The 22,754-nt window shown below is 49.3% G+C and overlaps 1 protein-coding gene across 1 annotated transcript in view; it reads right to left on the bottom strand.

The window, feature by feature from the left end:
• Window positions 1-22,754, bottom strand: part of osp (myosin phosphatase Rho interacting protein outspread) — a 183,299-nt gene that overhangs the window by 50,896 nt on the left and 109,649 nt on the right. The window contains exons 13-14 of the mRNA XM_084603580.1: window positions 11,991-12,150; window positions 457-3,003 (exon numbers count right to left, since the gene is read on the bottom strand). Of these exons, the coding sequence (XP_084459706.1) occupies window positions 457-3,003; window positions 11,991-12,150 (2,707 nt within the window). The remainder of the gene's footprint in view (window positions 1-456; window positions 3,004-11,990; window positions 12,151-22,754) is intronic.

Raw genomic sequence — 22,754 nt, forward strand, 5'->3', positions numbered from 1 at the left:
CGGACCCCCCCTCCATCCCGCTAGAGCTAACGTCGAAAGGTAACATGCCATGATGTTACAGCAGCGCGGCATCTGAGTGCACTGCCAAGAAATGTGCTGTGAAATGTGATGGCAATGGTGCAAAACAGAGGGATGCAACAACCAACAACCTTATTTGTTTTTTTTAACATATCCTCAGTGGCAACAGCATGTAGGGGTGAGTTCATTATGAGAGGGGATCGTTACATGAGTAAATACAGTAAATTTATCGTTATGCAAATGGTTCTTGTCAGTTTTTCGAGGCCATCCGGTAATTCGAATTTTTTTCCCGGTCCAGTGAAGTTCAAATTAATTAGCTTTTACTGTATGAGTACTTATCGCTACTCTGTGTGAATCATACTGCCGAGCTTCCACTGCATTCCAAAACCTTGCGCTAGCCACCTCATAGCCACCTTCACAACCTGACAACGTACACACCTTAAGCAGACGCTCGCAGTCCCTCTGAGTGGCATCCAGACGGTCCTGAAGTGCCAGCACTCGCTGCCTGTGACCTTCTCGTTCTTCGTGCAGCCTGGCACCCAGTCGCTGCAACGCATCAGTCACGTCCGCAGTTGAGTTCACGCAAGCTCCTGCTGCGTGTAGCTCAGCCCCACACAGATCTTCCACCACCAGGCACTGCGTCAACCACAACCGCAGCAGAGATGGAGCTCCCTCGACAAGCGCCATCGCCCCATCGCACAGCTCTTGGGCCATTTCGCCAACTTCTGCCTCAGCAGGATGCGAGACAGCAGTCTGCCCATCTCTGTGAAGCGCCTTTTCACAGTGCCGAACCACTTCTTCGATATGCGGCACGTAAGCTCGGAGAACAGCTGCAACGAAGTTTGCCGTTGCAAGGTCACGGACAACAGGAACCAACTCCCTGTTGAGAACGTCACGGGGAAGGTTTGCAGAGCAGTAGCTCTCCAGCTCTGACAGACACGATGTCCGCAGTTCTGCACGCACTTTCAAAAACTCCTCTCGCATGGCACCCTCGAGCTGCCTCAGCAATGATGCCTTCTTTGCTGCAGCTGCCGAAATGGTCCCTGAGGTTGAGCACAAGCTCTGGCAGAGGCTGTCACTCACGTGAGTGCGTGCAGCTGCCAATGCCTCCATGACTGCGCCCAGCACGGCTTCCTGCTCAGTCACATTCTGAAGAGCGTCTGGCTCAAGGTCCGAGGTCGGGTGGATGTCGAGGCACTCGGACAGCCGCCGCAGGACGAGTATTTGCCGGCTCTTGTTGAAGCGCTCCAGTGCACCACCCAGTGACTTGAGGCGTGATGACAGCTCCTCGATCTCGGTAGCGATGACCTCCGCGTCTCGTGCACTTTCGTGCTCCCCGAGTGTCTGGCAGCGACCCACTGTTTCCTCTGCCAGCGGGTCCCACGACTTGTCGTTTTCAGAGGTGACTAGCCTGAGGTCATGTGAGCAAGCCACTTGGTCAAGCCTTTCCTCAAATGCGAACAGGACGAGCGATGTCTCTCTAAGATGCGTGGCCATGTTTCCGAAAAAATGGGCATTGAAACCAGCAGCGACAGTCAGCTTTGACCCGATGTCTTGCAACAGTGATAGGTTCCTGGCCAAGCGCTCCTTGTGGTCCCCTTCTGAGTCCCTGGTCCCTATCCGGTCAACAAAAGCCTTTGGGAAGGATCCCATTACACCTGCCTCACGGAGCGATGTCATTGCTTCGTGCAGCCACCCAAGGAGCGAATCAAGTCGCGAGTCCAAGGATTCTAGGCACTCCTTGTAGCTTGCTGGAGGAGCCTCACCACCGTGCTCGGGGAGACGAAGGTCTGTGACACTTGTTGCCAGAGATAAGCTGCTCCACCCATCGACAACCCCATGCCCATCAGGAGCTTCCGTTTGAAGGCATATCCGAGGGCGCGCCATTGGTTTTGGCTGCTCCAGTGCAGACTGAAGCCTCTGGTCCATGAGCTGAACCCGAAGCAGCAGACTCTGCTGGTCACCCGAGAGGCTGTCCAGTGATGACCTCCGGCCCGTGGGTGTGTCGGCCGTGAGCTCATCTGGCGCAGATGCATCTGAAGCGGCCTCGTTCACCGGGCCCTGGAAAGCCTCTTCAAGGAGCGCAAGCTTGTGTTCCAGGTGAGTCAATTTGACTTCGAGCTCTTTTGAAGGGCTCGCAGCTGCTGCCGCGGCCGCAGCAGCCGCCTCTTTGCCTTTGAGCGAGAGTCGCCGCTTCTCCTGCTTAGAATCGGCACGAGCCAGCCTTTGCCTCAACTGCCGCTGTGCCTTTTCTGAAAGGGCGAGCTTGGCCGTGAGGTCATCAATGCGTGCAGTCATGAGTGCCAGCTGTGAGGTATGCATCTCCTCTGCATTCTTGGCATCTCGTTTGAGGGCAAGGCAGCGAAGTTCAAGGTCATCGAAGGCATCCTGCGACCTCTTGAGCTCACGCCGGAGAACCCAAGCCTCCTCTGCTGCTCTTGCCAGCTTCCCTTCTGTCTCCATGGCCGCTGAGCGCCGCAGCGCCCGCGTGGTAGCTTCAACCCTGCGGCTGTTCTCTGAAATCAGGGCCTCCAGCTCTCCCCAGACGTGCCGCAGGCTTTCTGCACTCGCTGCCACACCTTCTTCCGCAGTCTTCCGCAGCCGTTCCTTCAACCCATTCAACTTTTCTACACTCACAGAGAGGAACGTCTCAAGGGCCTCGAGTGACCTCACAAGCACTTCGTCGTTGGGCAGACCTCTGACAAGGAAGCTTGGCGTTCCATGTGGAGTGCTCCTCAGCTGGCCCAGCTCACGATCACGCGCCCTCAGCTGGTCCTCCAGCTCGGAGCACCGCGATTCCAGCTTCTTGGTTCGCAGCTCCCGCAGTGATGATGACCGTCGAGACGTTCGTGACACAGGGGGCCGCCGAGCAGATGCCGGAGTGGCATCTGTCACAGTGGCACTGGTAGAGGTAGCAGCCTCGGCTTTCAAAGGCGTTGCAGAACGGCTCGTGTCAGCAGGCTTGGAGTCCATAACATCCACGCCCTGACGAAATGAGAGAAATGAACAGTTACAATGCTGTTAGTCTGATAATGAAGGTATTGCGACTGGTGCACATTCTGCATGCCATCGCTGTTTTGATTTTTCCGTGACTTGAAAAGACCATGTCTGTACTCCAAAGTAAAGATAAAGACTATCAGGCAGCAGAAAGTTAGTCATGGAATGATTTCCAAACCACAGTTTGCCAACAAAATCGTCATTCCAGTAACTTAATGAATGCTCAGCAAAACTTGGATACAGCAGAAACGAAGAGTTTGTAGCTGTTCTTTAGATACAGTAAAAGCTTGTTAATTCAAACTTCACGGGACCGGGAAAAAAGTTCGAATTATCCGATGTTCAAATTATCGAATGGCCTCAAAAAAACTGACCAAAACCATTTGTATTACGGTAAATGCACCGTATTTAGTCGCGTAACGAACTCGCTCGCATAATGAACCCACCCAGTCACGTTCGTGCCTATGAATCTTAAAAAAAAAAAAAAAAAAAAAGTAATAATAATAAATGCGTCAGTCGTTAGCGCGTCCCTCCGTTTGGCGCCGTCACCATCCACAACTCATTTCTTGGCAGTGCGCCAAGATGCTGCGCAGGGATAACGGCGTGTTTATCTTTTGACTTTAGCTCCGGCAGGGGGGAGGAAAGCGAGCTTGGCAAAGTGCCAGCACTTGTCCGGTTGTGCAAGCCTCCTTTTCAGTACGTTCGCTCATGCTGGGGCGGGCGGCGCCGTATACTGCCACTCCAATCATCTGCCACTCCAATCATCGGAACGAACGGTGCTAAAAGCCGGCGTCATGATCGCGGCTGACTCACGGGCTAACTCGCGTGCATGCTTCCATTGACGACTGATGGGTGGAAGGATAGATGGCTATCGCAAAAAAAAAAAAAAGTTTAACCCATAGTGCCCGTCCGAGGTCACAGCCTTTTATGGGCGTTGGCTGAAACCGCGCCGACAGCACTCATCCCTATTTCCAAATTAACAGGGTTGGAATTAACGAGTATTTAGTTGCGAGCTACTGAGGTTGCGCAGAAGAGAGAGCAGGCAGCCGCGGCCGCCGTCCCCTCACTCCAACGCTGCCGGCCAGCCGCCACGCCAGTCATGGTGCCATTTAAGTTTTACCCACTCTTCCATAGTTTTACCTGGTTCCATCTTCTGTCCCCGTTTTGGACGTGCGCAGCCTGTAATTATGCCTACCGATCGCGGAGATGTTTCTTTACTTTTTTTTTTTCCGTGTGATGTGCGCCAAGCCGCCTAGACACAGAGGCGAGTAGTACGAATTATCCGTAGCGGAACCGACTCACGTTCAAATTAACGGGCTTTTTTATACACAGATCTCTAAGGAGCTTGGCCGGACCAAGTAATGTAGTTCGAATATCCGAAAATTCGAATTATCGAGGTTCGAATTAACGAGCTTTCACTATACGTTTTTGTTAAATGTAGTTTTAGAGTAGGGACTCGTAACAATAATGGGCAAATGAAAAAATCAATACCAGTGATATTGCTAAGTGAACGTTTACAGTCTATCCTGGCTTCTTGAGGCCATAAACATGGACTAACACTCAGAGATAAGGGAAGCTTCTAGAGAAGCTAAATCTACTAGCATCTTCAGAATCCAAATTGTTCACTGAGACAAATGATGAATTACATATACATTTGATTCCAGCAATATAACTAAATTGTGAGGAATGACAAAATTTTCATTCTTGCAAAAGCTGAATTCAAGTATGACCCTGATCCTGCGGAAACAAAACTTCGCTGTCATATGCCTTTACAGATTGCCAACAAATGAGAATCCACCAAAAGTGCTGCATTTACTTGAACAATAAACTCACATCGCAGAACTAACCTCCTATTTCTATCGATGAGAATTTCATCATCAACAACATCATCAGCCTGACTATACCCACTGCAGGGCAAAGGTCTCTCCCATATTCCCCCAATTAATCCGGTCCTGTGCTAGCTGCATCCACTTTGGCTCAGAACTTGCTTTTTCTTTAGCAAAATGTCGGTTAGCTTCACACTGTCATCGCGGCTGTCTGCAGCACAGCAACATGCTGCGTGCTAATAGATCACGGCGTGTTTATTTTTCCCAGTGTTGATGCTTCGATCAGTGCACTGCTATGCGCCTGGTTGAGCCAGAGTGCAGCTGAAAGCTTGGTATTCAGCACAATCACTTTATCTTGCCAAGATTGGTTGGCACCATCCATTACCACAAAATCATCACATAGCGCCATAAGAACAAACACCTTTAGAGGCAAACAATGGTAGAAACTGTCAACATGACTATGGCTGGCTGTGCACATGTACATTTTTTTATCATGGACCGATACATGGATGTGTGATATCAAAATTCGACTCCAGCAAAAAGTTCTGGCAAAGCCTTTTCCCCCATAATGAACTCGCCCCCAACTGATACCAACTTTTCTTTTTACACGATTGTAAGTCGACTCGAATTAAGTTGACCCCCCCTCCCAATCGCATCTCCTGAAAAAAATAAAAAATACTGCGGTGGCTATTCTCCACAACAAAAATTTATTGCTTGGCTGCACAACTCGTCTCCACTTCAAATCACATATTTCGACGATATAAGCAGCAAGCTTGGCCTCCAGCTCTGGATAGCATCATCATCATCAGCCTGACTATATCCACTGCAGGCCAAAGGCCTCTCCCATATTTCTCCACTTAACCCGATTCTGTGCTAGCTGCATCCACTTGACCCCCGCAAACTTCTTAACCTCATCCGCCCACCTAACTTTCTGCCGCCCCCTGCTACGCTTTCCTTCTCTTGGAATCCAGTTTGTTACCCTCAGCGACCATCGGTTATCCTCTCTTTGCACTACATGTCCTGCCCATGCCCATTTCTTCTTCTCAATATCCACTAGAATGTCAGTAACTTGAGTTATTTCTCTGACCCACTCTGCCCGCTTCCTATCTCTTAATGTTACCCCTACCATTTTTTCGTTCCATAGCCCTCTGGGTTGTCCTCAACTTAAGTAGAACTCTCTTGGTCAGCCTCCACGTTTCAGCCCCATAGGTGAGTACAGGTAAGATGAAACTGTTGTATACTTTCCTCTTGAGCGATACCGGTAAGCTGCTAGTCATAATCTGCGAGTGCTTGCCAAATGCGCTCCATCCCAATCTTATTCTTCTTTTTATTTCCTTTTCATGGTCCTGATCTGCGGTTACTACCTGTCCTAAATAGACATAATCGCCTACTACTTCCAGTACTTCACTACCTAATATAAACTGCTGTTCCTTCCCGAGGTTGTTGAACATTACCTTAGTCTTCTGCATATTGATTTTCAAGCCTACCTTTCTACTTTTCCTGTCTAGGTCATCAATCATTATTTGCAGTTCATCCCCCGAGTTGCTTATCAAGGCAGTGTCATCAGCAAATCGCAGATTACTGAGGTATTCTTCATCTACCCTTATCCCTAACTGCTCCCTCCTCTAAGCAAGCTGTGAATAGTATGGGGAGATTGTGTCTCCTTGCCTAACACCTTTCTTTATGGGAATTTTGTTACTTTCCTTATGCAGAACTATGGTTGCTGTGGAGCCACTATATATATCTTCCACCACTTTCCCGTACGGCTTGTCTACCCCCTGATTTCGCAATTCCTGCATCACCGCCGATGTTTCAACTGAGTCAAATGCTTTTTCGTAATCAATGAATGCTATGTATAAGGGCTGGTTATATTCCGAGCATTTTTTTACCACCTGATTGATGGTATGGATATGATCGATAGTAGAGTACCGTTTCCAAAAACCTGCTTGATCCTTTGCTTGATTGCAGTCTAAGGTTGTCCGGATTCTATTAGCGATTACCTTAGTAAATACCTAATACAGTCGAACCCGGTTATATCGAACCCGGATATATCAAATTTTGGTTATATCAAACTCACGGAATATCCCCTTGAAAACCCCATGTAAAAGTATAGGAAAGCCGCGTCATATATCGAACTCAATTTCACCGGTCGTTCGATATATCGAACTCCGCACCACGCACTGGAATGTGTGCCTTCCCCAAAGACGATCGCATCACCCTTGGCCGTTTGCCGCGTGACGTTTTCAAGCCACGCGCGGAAGGAATGAGAGGGGACAGTTCGGCGACAGCAGGTCTGGGCAGCGCCGCACCCATTCCCCAAAGGCGCGCGCATGGTTGGTTGATTGGTTGGTTCACAGGAAGGGAAAGGCGCAGTATCTGTCACACTTGCTCTGTGGACACCTGAACCACGCCGTAAGAGAGGGGAGGAAGGTGGCAGTGAAAGTGGAAAGAGAGAAAGGGGAGCCGTAGTGGAGGGCTACGGAGTAATTTCGACCACCTGGGGATCTTTAACGTTGTGGGCGATTCCTCTGCCCGAGGGATGCGCACGACAAACACACAGTGGGCCGTATGATAAACATCTTTAATCTCACAGGGATCGGGGATCGTCGAAGTCGGTGTCGTCGTCCGGGTGGCTGCGGGTCGTTGAGAGCGCCGGAACGAAGAGCCAGGGACCAAGGAGCCAGAGACCAAGAGAGGGCGAGACGGCGGCGCGTGCCTTCTTTTATAGCCCCCTCGCGCGGGACCGGTTATCCCCGCGCGAGCGGGGAGAGGGAAACAGGCACGCGCGCAGGGAGCATTGGGAAGTGGCACGGCCTTCGAATGCGCGGCGCGCCACGAGCCCTACAACGTGCGCTGACATCGCACAGCACACGGACGCCACTTCGTTTCCCCTCCATCGAAACGCAGCCGCCGAGGTCGGGTTCGAGCCCGGGAACTCCGGCACAGTAGTCAGGCGTCTTACCACTGCGCCACCCCGGCGGGGCGAGCGCGCGCATCTGCAGTTGTCGCTTCCCGCGCGCCAACACATGACGCTTGCAAGCCATGTGCGTGGGTGTGCCCATTCTTTTGCTGAGCTATCTCTCTCCTTCAGCACGCGCAACGCATGCGCCAAGCCAGCTCAGCCCGTTTTCAGACAGACGTCGGACGCTTTCTCCAGCGTGTGTTGCGAACCCTCTATGTGCGGCAGCGCGGCGGTGGACGTGGCTATGGCGCCTGCGGATGTTAAGAAGCGCCAGCTGTTTTTTTTTTTTGTTCGTTTTTTTTTTTGAGAGAGTCATTCTTTCCTATCGTTGGGCTGTACGCACGGCGTAGCGTAAGATATGGCGGATGCGGGCGTTAAAAAGCGGCAGGGATTTTTTTTTTTTTTTTTTTTTTTGCGGGGATGTTTATTTTATATTTTTTTATCGTTTATCCTTGCATGATGAATCAGCGAAAGCACGAGGGTCAGCTGCTGTGATCATGACGCCCGCCCCAAGCGCGGCGTGGCTCGTGCAATCAAGCCATCACGGGCAATCTGCCAAGTTCGCTCTCCGCCACCGCAGGAGCTATAAAAAGATAAACGCGCCCTGACGTTATCGCTGCGCAGCATCTTGGCACGCTGCCAATGAGCTGTGGATGAGACGACCGAAATGGACTAACGCGCGCCATCGACATGCAAGCGAAAATGCTCGCGATTTCCTGCCGCTTCGGCGACACAGAAACCTTGTTTTGAGCTGCCGCGGTGGCTCGAGCGGCGAGAGGGACGCAGTTCCAACAAGTTTGAAAATTTTCGCTCTGTCGCTGCCGCTCGTCGCTTGCATCTGAGCGAGCTAGCCTTAACGCATTTTTCTTTTTTTTTTAATTCTCAGGTGCAAAAGTGGAGGGTGGGTTCATTATGCGAGTGGGTTGATTACGCGACAAATACGGTATCGTTTTTTCGCATCGTAAGTGCCGTCGCAAGCCGATTTCTGTATATCGAATTATCGATATATCGAACTATTTCGCGATCCCCTTCGAGTTCGATATATCAGGGTTCGACTGTATGTAACAGACAGTAAGCTGACTGCTCTGTAATTTTTAAGGTCCTTAGAGTCCCCTTTCTTATGAATGAGGATAATGTTTGCATTCTTCCATGGTTCCGGTACCATCGATGACACCAGGCACTGCGTATACAGGATGGCCAGATTTTCTAGCACGATATCCCCCCCGTCTTTTAGCAAATCTGTAGTTATCTGATCCTCTCCAGCTGATTTCCCCCTTTTCATAGTTTCTAATGCTTTCTTGACCTCGTCCTTCGTCACTGGTGGAATGTCTGACTGTTTTTCCCCGCCGCCAATCTCGTTATGGTCCTGTCTACTTTGGCTGCTGTAGAGATCTGTATAGAACTCCTCGGCTACTTTGACTATCTTGTCCATATTCGTGATGACGTTGGCCGCCTTGTCCCTTATCGCATACATCTGGTTTTTGCCTATGCCCAATTTCTTCTTTATCGCTTTAAGGCTTCCCCGTTCTTTACAGCATGCTCAACTTTCTCCATGTTATACTTCCTTATATCAGCCACCTTGCGCTTATTGATTAGCTTTGATATCTCGGCCAATTTGATCTGGTCTGTTGGATTGGAAGCTTTCATACTTTGGCGTTTCTTAATCAAATCTTTCGTCTCCTTAGACAGCTTACCGGTATCCTCTCTATCCTACCGCCTACTTCTACCGCACACCCAGTAATGATATCTCTGAAATTATTGTTCATTGCTTCTAGGGTAATGTCGCCATCCTCGGTTAGAGCTGAGTATCTATTCTGTAGCGAGATCCTGAATTCTTCTGCCCTCCCCCTCACCGCTAATTTGTTGATGGGTTTTTTTCTTACTAATCTGTTGCGTTCCTTTTTCAGATTTAGGCTAATTCGGGACCTGACCATCTTGTGGTCACTGCATCGCACTTTCCCGATTACCTCTACATCTTGCACAATGGCGGGGGTTGAACACATTATGAAGTCAATTTTATTTTTAGTCTCCCCGTTAGGACTTTTCCATGTCCATTTCCGGTTCTTCCGTTTGCTGAAGAAGGTATTCATAATTCTTAAGTTATTGCGCTCTGCAAACTCAACTAGTAACTCCCCCCTGCTATTCCTAGAACCAATGCCATAGTCACCTACTGCCTTGTCTCCTGCCTGCTTTTTCCCTACCTTGGCATTGAAGTCGCCCATTAGTACAGTATACTGCGTCTTTACTTTTCGCATTGCCGATTCTACATCTTCGTAGAAGCTTTTAACTGCCTGGTCATCATAACTACATGTAGATGCATAGGCCTGTACAACCTTCAGTTTATACCGCTTATTAAGCCTAATTACGATGACTGCCACCCTCTCATTAATACTATATAATTCATCTATATTACCCGCTATATACTTATTGACAAGGAAACCTACTCCTAGTTGTCGCCTCTCTGGTAAGCCTCGATAACACAGTACATGCCCATCCTTCAGTACAGTATATGCCTCATTCGGCCTCCTAACCTCACTAAGCCCTATGACATCCCATTTCATACCTTCTAGTTCCTCTAACAGCACTGCTAAACTAGCTTCACTAGCTAGGGTTCTAACGTTAATTGTTGCCAGGGTCAGTTTCCAGGGTCATAGCATACCAACTGTATCCCTTGGAAGCCTCTTCGCTTGGCATCGCAGTTGAAAATTTTGTCTCCCTGCCACCGCAACTCCCGCATAACCGTTTAGAAGCTTCAAACTTTCGGCCCACAGCGCAGTTTCTTTGGCATACATGATAGCCGCCTGCTTGAATGTTACACAGAACAAGCGCCAAATGCTTTTTGGACTGCTGCAGCTGAGGCTCTAAGGGAGCACTTCCGGTAAGGCTCAAAGGAAGTACCTTTGCAAGACAAACTGAACCGCCTTTGCAGGCTGCGAGGTTCGAAACTGGGTTTGGGCCCACTGCGGAGGAGGAGGAGGTTTACGGAGCTGCTCCCAAACGCACACCCCTAGAAAAGCCGAGCGCCAGGCTGGGGGACGCTTGTACCCATATTTACCGGTGGGTGTCCGGCGGTGGGTTTCGAACTAACCCACTTTTTGGACTGGAGAGCTCGTGACGAAGCATGTAGTCGGTCGTAAAGTGAAAAGTGCAAACATGCAATGAGCCGCGAACTCAATGAATGATAGGTGCGGGCTCCTCCATCAACACTCCCCTGGAGGTGCTGTCATGTCATGTGACCCGACGCAACTTAGGTGCAAAAAGAGAGCGTCGCCGCGATTATAACAGTGGCTCTTCCGTACACTATCGACAGTCCCGCAGGTGCACTTTGTGCTGCACAGTAAAAGTTAAAAAGAAAAATTCTTCCCAAGAAGCACGCACAGTAACTGAATGTTGCACTTAAAGCCGTAGAGCAAACTAATTTTCCGTCACCTCCCTGATATGGTTTTTGTCTTGCTCTTGTTATAAGTGCCATGCTTTGGTTTCAATTGTAAGTCAACTGCCCAACTTCAAATTTTTGAATTTTAAAAAAGGGGTCGACTTGCAATCGTGTAAATACGGTACTCTATGTGGTGAACAGTCAAGATAGGAAAGCTTGGAAAAGCGACCCGTGGGTCACATTTGCAAGTGTGGACATCGGTAGAGCTGAGCGGCTACCTGGTCGCATGCGACAGCCGGTCGCACGCCCTTTGCGACTAGCAAGTGTGAATGGACCTTTAAAGATTCAAAACATGGCCCTACTTGTTTGTTTGTTTCTTTGTTTTGTTGTTGTTGTTTTGTTTTTTTTCCCTGTTTTGGCTTACATACAAAAAGAACTTCTGGACTGCTTCAGAAGCCTTCGTAACTACGGAATTGAAATCTGACAGGGTTTCATCGTTCAAAAAAGATCAAATGCATTGAACCTTATAAACGCCGGCCGGGGTGCCTAAAGCATTTAGTACTTGAAGTTTCCGTTATTGTGGCGTTCAATTGTAGCTTTATTTTCCAGCATAAATTCCACTATATGAAATAAGCTACGACAATAGAAGCGCCACACAGTGAAATGGCAGTACAATAAACACAGCCAACAAAGATCGCACAAGCCTTCATAAGATGCACGGCTTTAACGGCACCACTTACTGACAAACTGCACTCCCTCTTTGACGAAACAAGCAAAAATGGTTTTTATGGTAACAGCCTCTCGGGCCACCTACCACTGCAGGATCCCAGCTGCTCGAACGGTCGCTGTGAGCCACTTCGTCTGGTTCGTTTGACGAACCAGCTGGCTCACCACCCTGAGTTGGCTGCGGTGACCGAAGCCGCCGACTTTGCCGAGACCGCGAGTTTGACCGGGACCTCGCTCGCTCCTTCACCCTGAACGCCACAAAAGAGCAGCACATGAGGAACAAGCAAACTTCAACTGCGAGGCCAACCGAACATAATGAAGATTACATTAATCTATTCTATATTATTTCTATTATAGTTGATATCTTAGGATGCACCAGTTCAAAACAGTACATCAGTTTACCAGGCTAACCAGGTTAATTTCTTTACTGCAGTCCACTGATGAGATGCTTGCAATTTATCATTACATCTGTTCATGTGGAAAATCTTTTTTTTTTCTTTTCTTTTACTGGGACAGCTTACAAGAACTTATTCCAAGATTTTATGTTGGTGCAGTGGTACAGCACAATCTCGGAGATACGAATCTAAAGGGGCCATGAAAAATATCACCTGAAATTTCATACCACCATAAACAAAAATCTGTATGCTGAAGAATGCGAAATGCATTCACGCACATAGACCTATTCACAATTGAATGGATTTATTTAGAGTACTCGTGGTGAATTCAGAGAAAAAGGCAACTGTGGCATTGGCGGGGTGCAAATCGCACCCCATTGCAAACTGCTTGTGGCACATGCAGTGCGAGTGGTGATCACCGATTTTTAAGCCAAGCATAGTGCTTGAGATTGAAGTTAAAGCTTGCATGTTGATATTGATACAAACAATAGTCAACGACGAAGCTGAGACAGTCAGTGGGTAGTTGGCATAGACGACGAAGCTGGTTGGTTATCATCGCGCTTGGACCGCTCTCGGACTTCTTCCAGGCTCAGGCCGTGTTTCCTGGACTTTCGGCGCAATACCCGTTACAGTCTGGTGGAGTGCACTGGGTACGTTTCCCACGTGTACACACTTCACAACGAATTTGACCCCAGTCCACCAGCGACCCAGTCGCCGCCTCCGTGGACAGTCGCCTGAGTTCGGGCCCCTTTCCACCCCACAACGATGAAGCAGCAGCAGCTCTCGAGTCACCTCGACATGGCCACTGATCCCAGGCTCTCGGCGCCAATCCTCCGCCACCCGTCGCGAACACCACCATCTTTTCACGGCGACGGCTTCGAAGACACTGAGGATTGGCTGGCAACCTTTGAGCAGGTGGACTGCTACAATTGAAATTACGACTCTAAGCTAAATAATGTCGACTTTGCTCTTGAAGAGTATGTGGTTCGAAAACCATGAGAGTGCCCTTAGCACTTAGCAGGCGTTTTGCCGTGATCTACTGACCACCTTCCCAACGCCGACCACTGATTGCCGCGAGAAAGCTGAAGCTGCACTTCAGTCCAGAAACCAGTGGCCAAATGGAAGTGTGCGCATGTACCAAAATGTGCTGCTGGGCGACTTGCTGACTGATCATGATAGAAGAAAATAGCGCAGGAGACGGGACAAGGAAGTAGACATAACACAACCACTGACTAAGAACTGAATGTATTCAAAATGTGAGCGTATGAATACACTGAGCGACAGATGCGCAGGAAGGAAAAGGAAGAGCAAGAAAGGCCACAACGTCAACACGAAAAAATGCCATGCTCATCATTAAGAGTTAAGATAGATCAGCTAATGGCGTGACAACGAAACAGAACGTATGCTTGAACCCCTTTGCGGGCGATGATAAGGGCTTCAAAGATTTCCCTGGTATGTTTTTCAGGGTAACATTTCAGAATGACGCACTGTTCAAAAAGCAGAACACAATTCAGACAAGATTTACAATGCAGCCCCAAGTTGCTTTTGGGCACAATGTCAGCAAAGAGACGATGCATATTCTCCGAGACGATCGTTGATGCATCACTCCGTCTGACCTACATACGAGGCCCCACAAGAAAAAATCACCTCGTAAACAATGTGGGTGCGGCAGGCAACAGAATGCTTATTATGCCTCTTGTCGCATGCAACCATTTGAGGACACGAAAAGTTAACCTTCTTGCACATACGCTCCAGTTTGTAAGTGGCGCTGAACAAAACATGTATAGCGCTGTGTGTGTCCTCTCGTTCTCAGTCCCTCGTCTTGTGTGCGCTACAGCTTGGATGTATGCCTACCCTGCTCGCGACACGCTTACGTTTATCGGACACTTGATGCACTTACGAAACAACTGCAATAATTTTCCGCTTCGTGTACTGCGCATATACTGCAAAGACATGACTCGCCTTTTCCAGCGCCCAGACCCCATTATGGCAGAGGAGAAGCAGCTTCGCCACTTCATGCGTGGAGTTAAGCAGGAGCTGTTCGCAGGCCTCTTTCGCAGCCCACCATGTACCATTGCTGAATTTCTCGCGGAGCAATGACCATGGAAGTGACGCTCCAACAATGAGCCCGGTAATGCAACCAAGATGTCAGCAGCCTGCCTATTCTGATTCCATGGCACGCGTTTGGGGTGCAGCCACTCCTTAGATAGATGACGGGTCGCAGGAACACAAGGTAAATAATTTTTATCCGTGCATTTTACAACTTGTAAAAACGTGGTGCTGCCGCAGTCGCGCAGTGCGGTTAGGAAAAGAAAAGTTTCTCACATAATATGAAACTTGGAGAGGGAGGTTTGAGACAAAGAGAGAAAGCACGAGAGCGATAGAGAAGGCACGTAGGCAGAAGGAAGAGAAAGCGCGTGGAGAGGAGTCCGGTGTTTCCAGATGAAGGTTGTGCGCGGCGGGAAAATTGAACCAACTCATGTAACAGCACACTCTCTGTCTGGTTATATACCACCACAGTGAAACTTCACTTGAACGAACTTCAAGGGACCTTAGGAAAATGTTTGCTAAAGTGAAAGTTCGCTGAACTGAAATTTTGCAGCGCTTTTGAACTTAGGACTGCAGTGGTCTTGGCCTCAGTCACTGTGTGCAAGCTTCCGTGAACCTCGTCCGGCACAGCGGTCTGCTGGGCAGCAGAGGCATTCATTTCCTCCAACCAGATCATTCCTTCCACAGATCACAATTAACCAGCATATATAAGTACGCCTTTCTTGGAGCTAAGAAGCTTCGTAGGGCTGAAGTTGTGGCTATGGGTGGCTATGACTGTGGATCCAATTAAGCATGCAAAGATAGCTGTGATTCCGCTGGATACAAGCTTGTTTAGATAGCCAGTTAGGCTTAGAGCTAAATGACGGCCAGCTTTCGTCACGCGCTAATAAAATATGTTTCTCGAAATATTCAGTAAAAAGTGCACGTTGTTCTGGTTTAAATACTCAGTATGGCGTGGGAAACACAAGATGACGTTATAGAAAATGTTCGTAGAACTGAAATAAGCAACAATTGAAGTTCGTTAAAATGGAGGGCGTTTGCATAGCGTTCAATGGAGCTTCGGCGGGGGAAATTAATAAAGTTCGTACTACTGAATACTTCGCTTAAGTGACGTTCGTTCAAGTGGTATTTTACTGTATATGGTGTTTCAGTCCTCGCGCGGAATAAGCAGGACCGTTTCAGTCACAGGACGGAGAAATGTCTTTATCACTCCCCAGGTTACCGTCTTGATCTCTACCTTTCGCACGTTGCCGTCCACACTTTCGATAGCATTCACAATGAGTCCCATGGGCCACTCATTGCGATGAACCTGGCTGTCCCTCAGGAGCACGATGTCGCCTGCCTTGAGGCAACGAGTTGGGCACTGCCACTTGAAACGACACTGTAGTGTAGCAAGGAATTCGCGTCGCCAACGGCACCAAAACGAGTCTGTATACATCCTTTTCATTGAAGACTGGTGGCACTGTGTTGCCGCCAACCTTTTGGGTCAGAAGCATTGCAGGAGAGAGCACTTCTCAGCACTCGCGATTTGTTGAAACAAGAACGAGTGGTCTCGCATTTATTATTCCTGAGATTTCTGCCAAGAAGGTGACCAAGACGGGGCGTAAGGCGACCAGGGGCATTCTCAAGTAGCATAGAATCCAGAATTCGACGTGCGACTCCGATCATCCTTTCCCACTCTCCTCCCATGTGCGGAGCGTGACGGGGATTGAATACCCATGTGCACCCATGGTCCGATAAAAATGTTCCCAGATTCTCGTGGTCTGGACCACTGGTTTTCAGTTTTAGTTTGGAGCATGCTCCTGCAAAATTTGTCCCGCAATCAGACCTCAGTTGCTTTGCCGGGCCTCTTATGGCAAAGAATCTCCGAAGAGCATTAATAATACTTGAAGTATCCATGGTCTCGATTACTTCACTATGAACAGCGCGAATGCTTATGCAAGTGAAGAGCACGGCCCAACGTTTGCTGTTGGCCTCGCCGCCTCTGGTCCGACAAGACGTGATTTGCCACGGGCCAAATACATCCAGTCCGACATAAGTGAATGGTGGCTCGGTGCTTAGCCTTTCTGGTGGCAGGTCTGCCATCTTCTGCTGTAGCTGCCTCCCTCGAAGTTTGCAACATGTAACACAATTGTGTATGTAGGAAGCAATGTTACGCTTCACTCCAACGATCCAGAACCCAGCTGCTCCGACCACTCCCACAGTGAAGTGGAGTCCTTGATGTCTGACCTGCTCGTGGCAATGCCGCACAATCAGGGTGGTGACGTGATGTCGCCCCAGCACGATGATGGGCTTCTGCTGGTCGAAGTGCTTGGCTCTGTAGACATGGCCACCAATTTTCAAACGGCCGTCGGAATCAATCTATGGATCCAGTCTCCACAAAGAGCTTGACTTCGAAAGTCGCTTTCCTTGTTGCAAGCTCTTCAACTTGCCTGAATAGACTTCTTTCTGCACAGACAGAATAATGACTGCTTTCGCTTGAGTCTGGTGTTCTGCCAAAGGTCGTAGTTGGTCTGATGAGTTGTTACGCGGACAGGCCGCCGACACATCATGAGAAGTGCTCCGAAATCTGCTCGCCAGACGTATGAGCACTGCGACTGCACGAGTCAACCTAATCCAGTTTGAAAAGCGCTCGAACCGAAAACTGCAGAGTTCTTTAGTATTTGCACAGGTTGCGAGAACATTTGCCTGGAGACGCACCTCCGTGTCAGAATCAGCATCAACCAGGTCGAACTTGCTCTTCAGTACCCGCGAACAGTGTTCTTGATGAACCAAGAACTCCGGGCCTGTCAGCCAGGTTGATCCTGCCATTTGGGTTGCAGGCATAAACCTTGTTCCGAAATCCGCAGGGTTCATGTCAGAGGGAACGTAATGCCACTGTTCTGGACGTGTCGAGCTTCTGATGCGTTCCACCCTGTTACTGACCCACGCAAAACCTTCGGGTCTCATATGTATGTAGCCTAGGACCGCCTTGATGTTGGTATAGAAGTTTACAGCATCAAGTCCCATGTTTATTTCACGATTGATGAGCTCTGCTAGCTCTACTGCCAACACTGCACCGCAAAGCTCGAGCCTTGGGATGGTGTGTTCCGGATGCGGTGCTAGCTTAACCTTTCAGATGACGAACCTGACGTAGCATGCGCCATATCACTCTGAGGTAAGCCACTGCAGCCACAGCCTTGGTTGATGCATCTGAGAAGATGTGCAGTTCCTTGCACTGTGCGGTGGTGAGTGAGGTAGGGGCATAAGTGCGAGGTATGGCCAGCTGCTCGAGTACTTGTAAGGAGACTTTCCAAGTCTCCCATGTGGCTCTCTTGTTATCAGAAGTGGACAGTCCCAATCGCATGTCTCAGCGACTAGCTTTCGGAGGAGAGACTTCCCTTGAATGGTGACTGGAGCAACAAACCCAAGTGGGTCATACAGACTGTTCACCACTGAGAAGACACCACCCTGAGTGAATGGTTTTTCTCGTATTGGAGTCATGAAGGTGAAGATGTCTGTCAGGTCCCAAGAAATTCCCAGACTGCGTTGGATTGGCGGTGCACCATTATACAGATCAAGATCCATCAAATCTTTAGCGCGGTCTTCCTCAAAAAATTCCTCTAACACGGTTGGGCTGTTAGAGGCTATTCTGTGGAGCCTAAGATTTGATGCTGCTAGCATTTGTGTATGGCGTATCAGGCTGATGGCTTCTTTGTCTGTAGAGAGAGACTTCGAACCATCGTCGACATAGAAATCTCTCTCGACGAACTGCCTAACGTCGCTGCCAAATTCTTTCTCTCCTTCTCGTGCTGTTCTTGAAAGCCCATAGGTTGCAAATGCTGGTGAAGGACTATTTTCAAGCACATGTACCTTTATTCAGTACTCTACTATGTGATCTTGGATGTCGTTGTTGCGGAACCACAGAAATCTTAGATAATTCCGATGGCCATCTCGCACCAGGAAGCAGTAGAACATGTGCTGAATGTCCACGGTTACGGCCACAAGTTCCTTCCGGAATCAAATGAGCACTCCAAGCAGGCTGTTCATCAGGTCTGGTCCAGTAAGCAGCACACTGTTCAGTGACATGCCCTTAAACTTTGCACTGGAATTGAACACAACTCGCGTTTCACTGGGCTTTCGCGGGTGGCAAACACCAAAGATGGGGAGGTACCAGCATTCCTCTCCATCTCGAAGCGGTGGGCTTCCTCGGCATGGCCGTTCTTGCACATCTTGTCCATGAAGTTCGTGAACTGTTCCCTCAAATCTGATTTCTTCTTCAAGGTCCGTTGGAGAGAAGCGAGATGTGTCTGGGCCAGGTTCTTGTTATTCGGAAGCCTAGGTCTTGGGAAACAAAAGGGAAGAGGCGCAACCCAACTGTTTGATTCGTTCCGTGAGAATTCGCCATCCATTATCTTCAAGAACTTCCTGTCCTCCACGGAAAGGGAAGGTCTGTTGTCATCCTTCGTAGTCTGGAATAGCGTTTCTGCGATTCCATTATCATAGCTGTCATTCCTAGCAGCATGCTGAGCAGGTTGGAAGCAGCGTATCAACTCAGGAGTGCTTGCGATCTTCTCCTTGACCAGGAAGTGATTCTGGCATGGCTCAAAAAGGAAGGGACGTCTATTTTCGAGGACGTTTGTCTTGAAGTTGTTGACACAGTCTGGTCTACGGCTTCCACTTACGCAGACATTCCTTACGATAACCAATCTCAGGTCCAGTCTCTGAGCAAATGGTGCATCAGCTGGCCCATTGCGCTGTTGTCAAACCTTGTGTACTCTCTGAGGACGTCTCACCTGAGGAGAGTAGAATTTCGGCCTCAGAGTCCAAACAAGGAATAAATATAGCTACAGATTTGAGATGAGGGTGATGCAATGCCACTTCCGGTGTAGGAACCTCGCTCCTATTGTTAGGCATCTCGTTGCACTTAATGGGTGTTGGTAAGGGCAGCTTCAAGCAGTCATAAATGTTTTCAATGAGGAATCCGGATGCCCTTTTTCCAACTGCTTCCGTAATTCTAGCACATGTCCTTAGCGTGTAGGCAGAAATTTATCCATTAAGACTGAAAATGTCGTAGAACTCCGTTCTTGGAAGGGGCCTATTGCTCTGGCCGTCTAGGATGGCATACATTTTTGCAGTCTTGTAAGGCTGGCTCGGATGACTGACTTTAACCAAACAGATCTTTGAGCACGACTTGTCACTGTAGCCTTGTCCGCACACTTCTGTACACTTGAACGATACTTCAAGTGAGGAATCCTGGTCTCCTCTGGCGTCTTCAGTACTGTGCTCAATAAGAGAAAGCCCATGGGTGACGTTTCCTGCGTGGAGTGGTGTGGCATGCCTATCGCTACCACAATCGGCACACTTCAGAACTGTTTTGCAGTCTGTTGCAAAGTGGTCTGTAGAAGCGCAGCACCTGGAGCAGATCCCATATTCTTTCAGCAGGGACTTCCGCTCATCCAGTGGCTTTTCTCTGAAGGCGCGACACTTGCGGAGAGGGTGAGGTTTTCTGTGCAGAGGACAATGCTTGGTTGCATCCTGCAGCTTCGACGTGTTTGAGAGCAGATGCTCAGTGCCTGCCTCCACGCCAGTCAGTTGGACTGAGATGGGTACTCTTCTCATGCCCTCATTCGTTGCCCATCTGTATGCTTTTGGGAGACTTGAAGGGGTGCTACTTGCTGAGCTCAATTTGAAGCTGGGGTCGTTTCTCATTTTCGCCTAGTCCCTGACAAAGCTGGAGAAGATCGAGAAGGGGGGAAAGGCAACCTGATCTTGCTTGTACTTGGAGTCTTTTGTGATTCACATCTCCTGCAAGCGGTGCGGCAGCTTTTCTACGATGGGATTTACTCTCTTACGGTGTCCAAATAAGCTAGCCCAGTCAAGTGAGGGTCCTCTTTTGCAGCCTCAACCTCCAGAAGCAGATCTCCCAGCTCTCTTTCCAGAAGCAGATCTCTCAGCTCTCTTAGTCGGACAATCTGGGGAAGCTTGAAATTCTCCTGAAGATAGTCTCTTCTATAATTTCCGAGCGGCCATAACATTCCTCGAGTCTTTCCCATTCTATCTTTAGCCCGGCCTCCGGGCTGTCCACATGCACTGAACGTAGCATAGCATAGCTTTGCATAGCTCGACGACTCTGCCCCAAGACACTTCACGAGGTCAAGTTCCTCGTTTGCCGTGACTTCAAGAGTCCGTGTCATTCCCTTGAACATAGATTTCCATAACCGGTAGTTTTCAGGGCAGTCGTCGAACTTCGTAAGGGCGGCACTCACAAGATCGCGTCGAATCAGATACTTCGCCATGGCAGTCAACTCCGGAGCATTAGCTTGCTCACCTTGCTGACTCGCAGCAAAGTTCGGCGTGACCCCTTGGTTGCGAGCGCTTGGTGTGTATGGAGCGTGACCCTCGAGTGCCATTGTAGTGTTCCGAGAGACGTGATGCTCCCTGCCATCATGCTGCTGCGATTACGAACGCCAGCTGTTGCGCACGTTGGTCAAGTACGTAGTCCAAAGTGCGTTGAACGTGGTCTTCGGATGCCTCGAAGACAGTCCGACAGATGTGATGCTCCCCGCCGTGCGGATCTACAGCAGCTACCAGGACCTCCGCTCGTGCTTCCGCAGCGGCCGCTTGCCTTTCCAACTGCATGACTTCTAACTTTGTATCCAGCTCTGCTTTCTTCCGCTCGATTGCTGCAGCTATGCTCCTTTCCTGCTCTTCGGGTCTTGCTTTCTCCAGCCTCACAGCCGCTTCTCTCTTAGTCAGAGATGCTTGCACTCGCACCGCGGCGGCCTCCGCCCTTGCTCTGGCGGCGAGCATGCTCGGCGTGGTCAAGGCAGCCGAACGCTCCGAATGAGCTGACCGTGACGAATGCTGTGACTGTAGAGAGCTTTCCGTTTTCTCAGAGCGTACAAAGAGGGGTTGGTTTGGGCTCATGTGAGCAGGGGCGACTTGCGGTTGGGAGACGCCATATCGTCCGTGACTGCGATGTGAAGTGACGAACCTCTTCAAGAGCGGAGACAGCCAGCGAAGCAGTGAGGCGGCGATGCCTAGGCCTAACGAGACGGCAGTCTGGCGATCATCGCGTTTTTACTATCCTGATTCCATGGCACGTGTTTGGGGTGGGGCCACTCCTCAGATAGATGACGGGTCACAAAAACACAAGGTAAATAATCTTTATCCGTGCATTTTACAACTTGTAAAAACGCGGTGCTGCCGCAGTCGCGCAGCGTGGTTAGAAAACGAAAAGTTTCTCGTGTAAGATGAAATTTGGAGAGGGAGGTTTGAGACAGAGAGAGAAAGCACGTGGAGAGAAGGAAGAGAAAGCGTGTGGAGAGAATTCCAGTGTTTCTAGATGAAGGTTGTGCACGGCGGGAAAATTGAACCGACTCAATTAACAGCACACTGCTCCCAATGTTTTTTCGTCGTGCCATGGAGGCAGTGCAGATGCCTTACGTGTCCCGATTCGTTCGGTTGTTCGGGAGAAACTGCAACGCTTCCGTCTGCCTCAGATTGCACCCATGACACCTCTGACCGAAGTCATCAGAGACAAAGTATGCTGGCTGCGCATGAATTCCCCGTCACCAGCGTGCTGCAGTGGTTCAATAAGATGCCGGCGCACACATCCGTTGCTCACCAGGCCGCTGTCTATGACCCTGTTGCTACCATGTCTCCACGGGTCGAAGACAAACGAACGTACGCATTCGTTGCACGTCAAGCAGCTGCCAATGGTCCTACTGATCAGACACCTATGGTTAGCCATGTAAGTCCGTATGACGCATCGGCTCAAGCTGCGGCGCCTGTGCCACGCCCTCAGAAGTCGGCTTACTTCAGGCTTGTAGTATGCCCGATAGTTCGGTGCACAATTTTCGTCGGCATGAGTGCATACAGCCGGGGCAGGGCATCGCTTGTGATGATTAATCAACAATTTTTTTTCTCTTTTTCCCAAATTCTTGCCGTGAATGCACCTCGTGGTTCAGAAAGAAGCGTGACCGGCGTCACATCTCAGCCATATCCACGAGGCTCGGGCGCGCCGAGCATACACCGCCGGCCAATTCCAGCAATGTGGTGACACCCTCCTGTCATGTGCACCCCAAAAGCCAATGGGACTGCGAATGCCACATTATCCTTTTTGTGATTTCTTATGCGACCAATGGATGAATGAAAACAGTGGAGGTAGCAATTTGAAGACGAAAGGCGGCTCTTTCGAACGAGACTAAGTAGGCTCCGGTGCAGCGCACGAAATGGGAGCTGCGTGTGGCGGAAAATGGTTGTTTCGGGGGCTGTTTTTGGTCCAAATTCGAGTAACATCGATTATATACATTCGTACTGTGACTAAAACACTGATCCTAGAGATGAAAAACTTAGCAGATAGGTAGATAAAGAGCCACTGATTTCGAAAATTACATTTTATAAAAAGTGATTTTTTTCATAAT

This window comes from Amblyomma maculatum, chromosome 5, assembly GCF_055883805.1.
Source record: "Amblyomma maculatum isolate TAMU_Amacu chromosome 5, ASM5588380v1, whole genome shotgun sequence".
NCBI classification, from domain to species: domain Eukaryota; kingdom Metazoa; phylum Arthropoda; class Arachnida; order Ixodida; family Ixodidae; genus Amblyomma; species Amblyomma maculatum.